The sequence below is a fragment of the Orycteropus afer genome, unplaced genomic scaffold (assembly GCF_000298275.1).
Source record: "Orycteropus afer afer isolate SDZICR_OR568_19922 unplaced genomic scaffold, OryAfe1.0 scaffold00024, whole genome shotgun sequence".
Taxonomy (NCBI): Eukaryota; Metazoa; Chordata; class Mammalia; order Tubulidentata; family Orycteropodidae; genus Orycteropus; species Orycteropus afer.
In genome coordinates this window covers 8,694,233-8,707,347 of record NW_006921611.1, presented here as the reverse complement: position 1 = coordinate 8,707,347, position 13,115 = coordinate 8,694,233, and the positions used below count along the sequence as shown (strand labels likewise).

Genomic DNA, 13,115 nt, shown 5'->3' with positions numbered 1-13,115 from the left:
ATCATCATCATCATCATCATCATCATCATAATTGCATGCTTGTTTGGTCGATTTCAAACTGGAGAAATTGGCAAAATCTTCAATTTCTTTATCTTTCGCTTTAGTGGATTGTGTGTAAATTTGAGTAATAGTAGTATTAACTGGTCTTCTTTGTAGGTATATGGGTATTATCCTATCAGTGATAGCACAGTACTTCAGAATAGATCTTGAAACGTTCTTTTTGATGATGAATGCAACTTCATTCCTCTTCAATTTGCCATCCTTGGCATAGTACATCATAAGATTGTTTGATTCAAAATGGCCAAGACCAATCCATTTCACCTCATTAAGACCTAAGATATCAATCTTTATGTGTTCCATTTCATTTTTTATTATTTTCACTTTTCCTAGATTCATACTCATACATTCCACATTCCAATTATTAATGGATTTTTGCAGCTGTTTATTCCCATTTTGAGTCATGCCCCATAAGCAGATGAAAGTTCCAAAATCTTACTCCATCCACATCCTTAAGGTTGACTCTAGTTTGGGGAGGCAGGTCTTCCCTGGTTGTATTTTGAATGCCTCTCAACCTGAGGGGCTCATCTTCCTATATTAGATAATATTTCACAGGCATTCCTAGTTTTCCAGTAATATATCAGACAGTCTTTCACTGATATTCAAAGGGTCTTTATGGAGTAGTTTTTTCAGAAGTAGATGGCCCCATCCTTCTTAGTCTGTCTTCAACTGGAAACTCTTGCTGACATCTGTCCAACATGGGTGTCCCTTCTGGTATTTGAAATACCAGTGGCATAGCCTCCAACCTCATAGCACTAGGCAAGCCATCACAGTAAGACAAACTGACAGATGAGTGGTAGCACATTAAGAAATGTTATTTGGAAGATTAAGAGTTCCTTGGCTATTTTCCATGTGGTGATTTAATCTGTTCTTTAACTTGAAAAATGATGGGAATATAATTGTCTCAACTTTTCCTAATGCTTACTATATTAAGGTCTTTTAATTTTAATTTTGAAATCTATTTTTAATGTATAATTTAAAATGTGGCATGTGCTGTAGATTTATTATCTTGTTCTCAATTTGATAAAATCAATTCTTTGAAAATGTCTGCTAGAGAATGTAGAAAGCACTCTCCTCCATAACCAAAATTAAAAAAAGTTAAGATTGGAAGTTACCCACCAGTGATATGTAATATTGACATTTGTTCAAAATCTTCACCAACATTTTTTTTTCTCCCCCTTTCTTTTTTTTTTCTTTAGTTACTCATTTTTTCTTTAGTTATTCTTATTTTAGTCCTTGTTTAGTGATTTGAGATAGGGTTTCAATCTATACTTTCTGGTATTGACCATCTATTTGTAAGTTTACGGCCATTAGGATATCCACTTTGGAAGTGTCTGTTCAAGTTTTAGGTCAATACCTAAATACCTAAAACTTACTTTATCAACTTATAGTATTTCTTTGTGTTTTATGCAGAGCAAATATCTCCTCCCATTAGGTGATCTGTTTTTTCATTCTGTTATAGGTATTTTGATCAACAAATATTTTTATTTTAACAAAGTCCAATTTATCCATTTTTTTCTTTGATGGTTACACATATTATCTCCTACATAGAAAAATTCCAGATTATATATTCTCCTATGTTTTCCTCTAGATGTTTTATTAGTTTACATTTCACACATCTATTAACAGTACATCTAGAATTAGGTTCTGTGTATGATAAAAAGGAGTAAGTGAAGACTCTGTGTGTGTGTATAAAATTGTCACAGTATCATTTATTGCAAAGACAATCATTCCCCATTGTGTTACTATGACTTTTTGTCATCATTATTTTAAGGGTCTGTTTCTAGATTCTATTCTGTTTCATTGGGCTATGTATCTGTCCATGCATAAATACTATATTCTCTTAATCACTGTAATTGGACAATGAATCTTTATGTCTGACAATTTAAGTGCACTATTTTTTTTTTTCTTTTCAAATTGTCTTGGCTAGTCTTAACTTTTCATATTTTGATTTTAATTTTAAAATCTGCTTGTTTATTTACACACACACATAAAAAAAATATTGCTAGGACATGGATTGGTATTGTATTTTGGGGATGATGAATTTTTGGAGAAAAGACATCCCAGTAACATTAAGTCTTCCAGTCTTAAAATATGACATACTTTTGCATTTATTAAGTACTTCTTTAATGTCATCAATAATGCTTCACAGTTTTCCATTTAGAGGTTGTTATGGATGTAATTATGTTACCCAATGAGATGTATTGTAAACTCTAATCCCATACCTGTGATTACAGTTCCATTGGGGAATAAGTTTTCTCTAATTTATTAATGAGACAGTATCAGTGCATGGTGTGTTTTGAGTCAATCTCTTTAGAGATATAAAAGGAGCTGATTAAGCAAGGAAGTGAATGCACCAGCTGCTATGTAGGGGACAGATGAGTCAATATGTTTTCATAGAGATTCACAGCCTTGGAAACCCTATAGGACAGTTCCATTCTGTCCTGTGCTATGAGTCAGAATCCATACACAAGGCTGGAGTCTTTCATCTTCATCAGAAGGGGCTTCAGTTTCACCAATCAAAGTTGTGTCATCGGCATATCACAGTTGTTAATGAGTCTTCCTTCAATCCTGATCCCATGTTCTTCTTCATATAGTCCAGCTTTTCTCAGATTATTTCATCACTATACAGATTTAATAAATACAGTGAATGGATAACCCTGATGCAAACCTTTCCTGATTTTAAACCGTGCAGTATCACTTTGTTCTGTTTGAATGACTGCCTCTGCATCTATGCACAGATTCCTCATGAATACAATTAAGTGTCCTGGAATTCTCATTCATTTCAATGTTATCCATAATTTGTTATGATCCACACACTCAAATGCCTTTGTATAGTCAATACAACACAAATAAACATCTCTCTAGTATTCTTTACTTTCAGCTAAGACCCATCTGATATCAGAAATGATATCCCTCATTCAATGTCATATTGAGTTCAGCTTGAACTTTTGGCTGTTCCCTCTCAATATACAGCTGCAACCATTTTGGAATAATTTTTGGCAAAATTTTACTTGTGCATGATATTAATGATATGATTTTATAATTTCTGCATTTTCTTGGATCACTTGTCTTTGGAATGGGCACAAATATGGATCTCTATCAATCAGTTACCCACATAGCTGTCTTCCAAATTTCTTGGCATATATGGGTGATCACTTCCAGTGCTGTATCTGTTTGTTGAAACATCTCATTGAGTATTCCCATCAATTGCTGGAGTCTCATTTTTTGCCAATGTTGTCAGTGCAGCTTTGACTTTTTCAGTACCATTGGTTTTTGATCATATGGTCCCTCTAGAAATGTTTCAAAGCTCTCCAATTCTTTTTGGTTGAGTGACTTTGTGTATTCCTTCCATCTTCTTTTGATGTCTGCATTGTCCAATATTTTCCACATATATGTGATATTTTTACAGCTATATTAAAATTGTTAATATGTTATTGAGCGTTTTGTGTTCATAAGAGTTAGGAATATATATAGGTCTGTCCTTAAAACATCATATCATATTTTTGTATTGATGCTACTTTGTTCTCTAAAAATGAAATGGTGTATTTTACCTCTTTTCTACATTCTAGAAGAACTTATATAAAATCAGTATATTTTTTATTTTTAATGCATCTGTATGCCTATCTTTCATCAACTTTTGCTTGATAAAAGATTTTTAAATTATAGGTATTATTTGTTGTTGTTGCCCTGGTGGCGCAGTTGCCTAAGGCATTTGACTGCTAACCAGAAGGCTGACGGTTCAAGCTCACAAGCCACTCCTCGGAAGGAAGGTTGGGCAATCTACTTTGGGAGCTCTGGTAGCATAGTGGCTAAGGCACTTGACTGCTAACCAGAAGGCTGACGGTTCAAACCCACCAGCCACTCCTCGGAAGGAAGATGGGGCAATCTACTTCCGTAGTGATACTGCCTCGGAAACCCAAGGAGGGGTCGCTATGAATCAGGTCCGACTCGATGGCACACAACAACAACAACAGGTATTATTTTCTTAAAAAACTATAGATATTTTTCTATGTGTACTTGTGTTAGTTTTTGTAAACTTTTTTTTAATTTTTTCCCCAGTTAACTTGTCCATTTCTTCTAAGATCTTAGAGTTGCTGGTACAATGTTATTTGTAATATCATCTTACCATTTTTAAATATCTGTGAGATCACTTAGTACAGCCTTATCTTTCATTACTGTTATTGTCATAATTTTTTTGTGGTTTTTTTATGACTAGTGTTAATAGGCATTAATGTATTTTATTTTTTTTTTCTCAATAAACTAGCATTTGGCTTCATGAATCATTTCTTCAAATTGTCTTCTTTCTATTTCATCTTTGTTTGTTCTTTTTGTGACTTTCCTTCTATCTTTTTTGACTTTACTTTTTGGTTCTGATAATAATCTTCATACTATCGAAGATTATAAATCAATTATATCTCATATCACTTTTAGAGGTTATTAGGAACTCTGGTGGCATAGTGCCTAATGCATTTGACTACTAACCAGAAGGGTTCAAACCCACCAGCCACTCCCTGGAAAGAAGATTGGGCAATCTCCTTCCATAGTGATATCACCTTGGAAACCCAAGGAGGGGTCACTATGAATCGGATCCCACTCAATGGCAGTGAGCACACAGCAGCATAGTAGCACTGAGACAAAAATCTGATGATGTTATTTCAATTATATAATAAACTACCAGGCTTCTGTTTCTTCTACTGTATTCTTTTAGAGTTTCAATATCTCTCTAAGCACTCTTGTAGCTGTATCCAACAGTATTTGATGTACTGCATTTTTTGTAATCACTTAAATCAAAATATTTAAAAAATTCTATTTGATTTCTTCTCCAACTCTACTTTGATATTTTGTTTTCAAATATTTTAAATTTTTATAAATATCTTTCTTTGATTTATAAATTAATTCCATGAATACCAAAAAAAAACAAAACAAACCCACTGCTGTCAAGTCAGGGCTGACTCATAGCTACCCCTCCTTGGGTTTCCGAGGCAGTATCACTACGGAGTAGATTGCCCAAACTTCCTTCCAGTGAGTGGCTGGTGGGTTTGAACCGCCAGCCTTCTGGTTAGCAGTCAGATGCCTTAGGGACTATGCCACCAGAGTTACCAATTCCATGAATAAGAGGGTAAATTTCGTATGATTTAAGTATTTTTATATTTCTTGGGGTTTATCAACTGATCGTTGTTTTGATAAATTCATCACATGCCCATCGAAAAAAATAAGAATATGTGCTATGCATTAATTTTAGACCTTTTTTCTATTTTAATATAAACATTTTAGATTTTATTGGCATTATACAGATTTTTATATGTTGTGTTCCATTTTCATTTTAGATTGGGTCCACAGATCCTTTGGACCCACTGGAGATGAATATTTGCTAGGATCCTAGTTAATATTTGGCATCCATATACTATCATTCAAACCATGTTAGAGCTTTGTTTTCTCTGTTTTCAGCACCGTCAGCATAGACTTTGATCTGTATTTTTGTTTCACCTCACTTATATACAATTCAAATTACTTTCTATTTTCTTATTTAATTCTTTGTATCAGCATATATTAAAACCAAAATAAACAAACAAAAAACCCATTGCTTTCAAATCAATTCTGACTCATAACAACTCCTTATGTTATAGTGTAGCACTACACCATAGATTTTCCTGGCTATAACTTTTACAGAAGTAGATCACCAGGTTTTTCTTCTGCAGGATTCAATCAATCAACCTTTAAGTCAGTAGGGGAAAGTAAACTGTATCACCCAGGGACATAATATTACTTCTTAATGATCAGGAAACTTCAAATGTTTCTATGTGGCATCTCTTATCCTTCTACCCCACAGTTCATATTACACAATTCAGGAGACAAATGTGTGAATCTGACAACTTATAAATATACCCAAACATATTTTTCACTCAGATACTGGAGAAGTTTTTGTGACCACAGATCCATTAGACCCCTGAGAGATGAAGTTTTTCCAAGTCTCCAGTTATCACCTGAACTCTCTATACCATCATTTTAACCATAATATTTTGGGTTCTTCTATATGAACACTGTGAACACAGATTCTATATACCAACCTCTTGTAATAATACAATTCCTCATTCCACAGTGTACAGTTACTCTAGTAAATGATTACAGGGCACTTTGAGGGAGGAATTGAGGAAATAGCTGCACTACATCATTGCCAATCTTTTACTAAAACAGTGAACTTTGGCTGGGAGAGCTGACTTTTATATGGGTATTTGGCAGAAAAAAAACAACCATTCCAGTCAGTTCTGAATCATAGCAACACTGTGGGACAGAATAGAATTGCCCCATAGAATTTCTAAAAATGTAAACTTTTACAGAAGCCTACTGCCACATCTTTCTCCTGCAGAGTGGCTGGTGGTTTCAAACTGTCAACTTTCAGTTAACAGCTGAGTGCTTTAATCACTGTGTCACCATGGCAAGGGACTGATTATCTATTTGTAGCAGCTGATTCCAGTTCTCTGCTTGCTTCTTTAATTTTTATTTACATATGTCAAGTAATATCATCATTCATTATTTATGTAATTCAAGGCCCACAGTTGCCATCTACAACCCACTTCCCATTATGGTAATTACATCCATCTTGACTGTTACGGTTAAGTGCTGCCATTTGGCTTCTTCTATTCTGGAATCCAAGATGTATAGTGACTTTCAGGATCCCAGCTTTTTAATGACACCTCCAGCCATCAATGCTTGATAACAGAAGAAAGCTACCACTGAGCTTCACAACAAAATGCTAAGACCTCCTCTGTAGTGCAATTTCTTATTGATTTTGTGAAGGGATTGTGCTCTGGGTCATTCAACCAATCAGTTGCTGAATTTTCTACTTTTATTTTCTATTATAAAATGGCAGATTGTTTCCAGTCTCCAAGGATCCACCCAGCATTATATTAGGACTGCCCCAAGGTTTCTTGCTGAAGTGTTAAGTGCTGATTCATCAGAAAGTAACTTCCTATTAATGAACTCTCCCTTATCCAGACTTATGCCCTTGGGTGGCATAAGCAGTTTTCACTCAACTACTAACCTAAAGGTTGATGGTTCAAATCCAAAGAGTGATGCTGTAGAAGAAAGGCTTCTGTAAAGATTACAGCCAACACAACTCTATGCAATGGTTATACTCAGCCACTAATGGGGTTGGCAAGGCTGAGCTTCTTATTGGAGATTCTGGAAAAATATCTGTTTATGATTCATTGTGATTGAAGGACTGGGACTTTCAGTTTCTGTGCTGGCAGTCAGCCAGGGGCACTTTTTTTTTTTTTTTCCCTAGACTCTACACGAAGTCTTCCTCATGCTTCCTGTTTACTTGCTCCCTCCACAAAGGCAGCTTCAGTAGGCTCATGGGATTACATTAGGACTTTCTCAATAATCTAAGATTACATCACTGTTTTATGATCCATAGTCTGAGTAACTTCTGAAAAGTACCTTTTGACATATAGCATTACATTCACAGGTTCCTGGAAGTCAAGAGTGTGGACTTCATTGGAGTTCTATTCTATCTTCCCCATAATCACTGCCATGGGAAGGTAGAAATTAAGACAGAGAACCAAGTTAGTACAGGTGGCCTAGTGAGTTGATTTTCTGTCTTATGTGTCATATAGTTTCTTTTGCAGCTGCTCATCTCTGCTGTTATAGCCCAAAAGCGGTCTTGGACAATATTCAAACAAATGGCATGTTGTTGTTGTTGTTATGTGCCGTCGAGTCAAACCTGACTCATAGCGACCCCTCCTTGGGTTTCTGAGGCAGTATCACTACAGAAGTAGGATTGCCCAACCTTCCTTCCGAGGAGTGGCTGGTGGGTTTGAACCGCCAGCCGTCTGGTTAGCAGGCAAGTGTCTTAGCCACTATGCTACCAGAGCTCCCAAATGGCATAGATGCATTTTAAAACAAAAAAACAAACAAACAAACAAAAACTTTCATTTATAAAAATCTAACTCAGCTGGATTTGGCCCAATGGCCATAATTTGCAGATTTCTAAAATAAACACTATATTTGGGAGTAGGAGTATGCAGAATGAGTTAGTATTGCTTTGCAGAAAACTGAGATGGCCTGAGATAAGAACAACTATATGCATATACAAAAATGGGCATAGGGACAGCATATTCTGACCTCCTCCAACCTCACAAGGGGGAAACAGAGTCACATGAGGCTTATTCCTATGAGGCCAGACATGCCACTCACCACCTTCCAGCCATTTTAACAATTCTGACACCAACTGTCCCTCCCACAGCAGTCACTATTTCTTGGCTAGGTTTGATAATTCATTTCAATGGCCACACAGGTTTTAGACAATGCTCATGATTATGGGGTTTATTAGGGAAGTAACAGGTTACAATTCAGTTTCAGGAACGTGCTTAGGATATATTCCTTCAATCAGGATAGTCTCCCCACTGCTATCCCGTCAGCCACGTCTCTCTGGACCTTGGCCTCTCAACCAGGCCTCTGCACTGCTTCAGCAAGTATTACAAAGCTCTTTTAGCTCTGTTGATGGGTACACCCAGGTGCATGTCACTCTGCCAACAAGCCTCCTGCCCAAGGGCCCTCAGTTTTCTCCCTCTGTGAGCCAGGTAATCTGCCACTCTGTCTTCTGTCTCTTGATTCCACTGACATCTCTCTCTGCCATGTATATCTCTTTGCCCGGGCATATCTGTCAAGGAGGTCCAGGATGTTATCTATCTATAGATAGATCTGGATCCAAAGATGCACTCTACTTCACCTCCAGCTCTTCTCTCTTAATGGTAGTAAGATCCCCCCTTTCTGCCTCTAGGAAGGCTCATGTTAAGCCTTGCAGAGTGACAAAACTAACCAATCTCAACATCAGATTTCTACACAATTTATTTGCATGGTTCCATACAGTAATCCAGTGGGAATTACAAAGACTATGGCTAGAAAAGTCATACCAAGTAAGCTTTACTTTAAGGAATGGATAATGATACAAAGAACTTTAAAGGATTAAATAATATATTAATATGTTGTTATCAGCTGTCTTGATAGGAGAATAAGAAATTTATGTAACCGGTAGGGAGTAATAAAAAAGAAACTATTTTATTTACATAGGGAAATATTAAGGAGCTCTGTTAGCTTTAGTGGGTAAGGCATTTTGCTGCTAACCTAAAAGTTGGTGGTTCAAACCCACAAGCAGCTCCACAAGAGGAAGATGAGACAATCTTTTTCCATAAAGATATATACAGCCTTGGAAATCCAATGGGGACTGCTATGAGTCAGAATCAACTCAGTGGCAGTGGGTTTGGTTTTCTTTGGTTAGAGAAATATTGCTAAATACCATAAAAAAAAACTTACATTTATGTTAAATTATATGGTCCTACCTCTTTAGAAATAGTGTGTATTGGATACGTAGTTCATGTGATTATATAAAAAACAAAATAAAACAAAACCTAAACCCAGTGCTGTTGAATCAATGCCTACTAATAGTAACCCTATAAGCTAAACCAAATTCACTGCCATCAAGTAGATTCTGACTCATAGTGATCTTATAGGACTAGTGAAACTACCCCTTATGAGTTTCCAAGGCTGTAAATTTTTATAGAAACAGATTTTCTCACCTTTCTCCAGCAGAGCTGCTGGTGGGTTTGATCACCTATTTTGGTTAGCAGCTGAATGCTTTAACCACTGAGCTACTGAAGTTCATAGTGACCCTTTATGGCAGAGTATAACTTCTCCAAAGGGTTTTCAAGACTGTGATTTTTATGGAAGCCAATTGCCATGTCTTTCTCCATGGAACAGATGGTGGGTTTAAACCTCCAACCTTTTGATTATCAGCCAAGTGCTTTAACCACTGTGCCACCAGGGCTCCTTAGCATAGCAATAATATCTTGCATATCTATATTTAGAAGCAAGCACATAAAACAAATGTTAGCCAATGTTTCAGAATGATTAAGAGAAATTAATTATAACATTTTGACATTATTGCCTACCACACAAAATGGGAGATATAAAATCTAGTTTAGGAGGAATTTATAGAGAAAAGAGAATAAGATCAAATGAGTTAGGAACTGAGTTGTGAATTAAAAATAATTCATTTAATCCATATATTCAAAAGCTGTCTCCTGGCGTAGTTGGGACAAACCAAGTCTCCAGGACTTAATTATCTTCTAAATTCAAGAGACGTCATATCTTCATTCTTACATCTCAATTATATGTGGAAAATATAGCTGCATGTATCATCCTATATATTCTACGACAACCATTTATTAGATACATAAAAATTTTACTCAAGTTTCAATTTTATTACTCACCTCTTCACTGCCACAGTCACACTCTTCATTAGGTTCCAAAATTCCATTACCACATACTGGTTGATTTTTATATAATGGTTGAAAATGTAAAAGATTCTGAAGACAATTAAGCTCAAATTTTGAAATAAAATATGTATAGTCACGCATGTTACAGTTGCTAAAAACTTTTACACCACTGGAACGGCTAAAATAAAATAATATTCCTCAGGTAAATATGTCTAATAAAATCAACTCTAAACAATACTACAATACTAGTCACTATCGAGTCAATTCCAAGTCATAGAGACTCTCTCTCTGTCTCTCTCTCCTGCTTTATATACATATATATAAACTAAGTAGGAAAAAAAAAGAAAGAATTTCAAAATATACATCAGAAGTTAATGAAAATCATGCACTCATACAAACTGTTCCTTGTTATCTCTAACTGGTGTGCCCTTTTCTTATATAGCTAATATCCAAAATTTCCCTTCTCTTATTTCAGTCAGGTTTCTGCTCAAATGATACCTTCTAGAGAGATCTTTCTTGACAACACTATCCCACATTCTCTTTCTGCTTTTTGTAATTATTTTTCTACATAGGATTTTAGCATCATTTAAAAACAAATTTTTATTAATTTTTATTTTGAAATATTATTTTAGATGACCTAAATTTTGTACTAAAATATAAGTTCCTTGAAGGTTGTTATTTTTGTGTTTACAAATATATTTACAATGGAATGTCTAATGTTGTTGTTGTTATGCACCGTCGAGTCAGACCCAACTCATAGAGACTCTTCCTTGGGTTGCTGAGGTGGTATCACTATGGAAGTAGATTGCCCAACCTTCCTTCCAAGGAGTGGCTGGGGGATTTGAACCACCAGTCTTCTGGTTAACAGTCAAGTGCTTTAGGCACTAAGCCAGAGCTCCCAGAATGTCTAATAGACTTGTTTAATAGATATTCAAATATAACATGTACAATATCGAATTACTACTCTTCTCATCAAAACCTTTTCTTTTTACTGTTTTCAGTTGCTGACAACTACATCCTTCTAGTTGCTTGAGTTGATAATATTGATATGATCCAAGATTATTTTCTTTCTCCCACAGCCTATATCCAATCTCTATGAAATAAAAAGTATGTAACACATCCAATTAATAATTTTTAAACTGATTATGTATTAAAATGACAATGTAGGAATATATTGAGTTAAATAAAATAAACTTTTAACATATATCATTGTATTTAATTTGATATTTCTTTTAATTTGTCAAGGTTATACAAGAAAATTTTAAATTATATATGTAGATCACATTTTATTTCTATTAGACAGTGACACTCTAGAAAATTATTTCTGAAATATTTACACCAGAACAGCTATGTCTGAGGTGATAAAAATTCTCTGTAGTTTCCTGAACCTCCATTAAAAAGAAGTATATAACTGGTAAGGTTTCAGTGTTGAAAGAGTCTAAACAAAGAGAATGTATTAGCTTTTACTGACATAGCCAATTTTAATGGCACAAAAAAAGTAATGTTGATAGAATATCACAAGGAATAACATTACTTGAGCAAATTTTCTCTGTTATTTTAAACTATTTTGTTTTAGTAGTCATAAAAGTTTATTTTGCTTTTGCAGTCCACACTCATGAAGAGAGCTGCAAATTTTGAACACTGGTATCTGTTCATGCAAAACTAATTTTTAAAAATAGACAGGTCTGAGCCATGAAACACACCTTAAGTTTAAAAGAATAGAAATAATACAAAGTATACCTTTAGGCCGCAATAGAATTAAACTAGAAATAAGTAACAGAATTATAGCTATAAACATTTAAAATATTTAGATATTGAACATTACAATTATAACTAACATATAACATGAACCAAAGGAGAAGTATCAAGCAAGGTTTTTTAAAATATTTTGAACTAAATGAAAATGAGTGTGGGATGAAACAAAAGCAGTCCATAGAGGTGCCTTTATAGCATTGATTGCATGTATTATAAAAGAAGAAATATATAAAAATCAATAATCTAAGCTTCTACCCTAGGAAATTCAAGCAGAAGAGCTAATTAAGCCCAAAGTAAGCAAAAGAAAAGAAATAATTAAAAATTATACATCAGAAATTAATGAACTTGAAAATAGAAAATCAATACAGAAAACTAATAGAAGCAAAAGTTGGTTCTTTGAAGGAAAAAATAAAATAAAATAAGATTAATGTTCTAGGCAGTGTAACCAAGAAAAAAGAAAAAGAGAAGACATAAATTATCAATATCAGAAATGAAAAAAATGGTCATCACAACTGATCCCATGGACATTAAAATGATAATAATGTAATATTACAAACAGGTCTATGTCTACAAATTTAATTAGCAATTTTTGATGTGGACTAGAATGTAAAATGATGTAAAGAATTATCAAATTTTGGAAATAACTTCTTAAAAGTACATGTAAATCAATTAAGGAAAAAAGTCTTACAGTGCTTCTTGATTCATTATGCATGTTGCCCTTGGACAAGAACAATTATTAAGGTCATCATATGTTAATCCTATATTAAGGCCAAGAAGTTGAGCTATAATAACTGAAAATCCCTCCAAACTAATTGCATCCGGATACTAAAACAAAGAATATGAAAGAGGAAAATCATTAGCTAAAAATTATATCCAAACACTGAAAATAATAACAACAACTAACAACTTGAAAGGAGCTCTGGTAGCATAGTGCTTAAGGCACTTGACTGCTAACCAGAAGGCTGGCGGTTCAAACCCACCAGCCACTCCTCGGAAGGAAGGTTGGGCATTCCTACTTACGTA

The 13,115-nt window shown here is 34.7% G+C and overlaps 1 protein-coding gene across 1 annotated transcript in view; it reads right to left on the bottom strand.

Annotated features, from left to right (window-relative positions):
• The window catches only part of ADAM18 (ADAM metallopeptidase domain 18), a 168,758-nt gene that overhangs the window by 80,742 nt on the left and 74,901 nt on the right, over window positions 1-13,115 (bottom strand). Inside the window, exons 11-12 of the mRNA XM_007935064.1 lie at window positions 12,781-12,917; window positions 10,332-10,515 (exon numbers count right to left, since the gene is read on the bottom strand). Of these exons, the coding sequence (XP_007933255.1) occupies window positions 10,332-10,515; window positions 12,781-12,917 (321 nt within the window). The remainder of the gene's footprint in view (window positions 1-10,331; window positions 10,516-12,780; window positions 12,918-13,115) is intronic.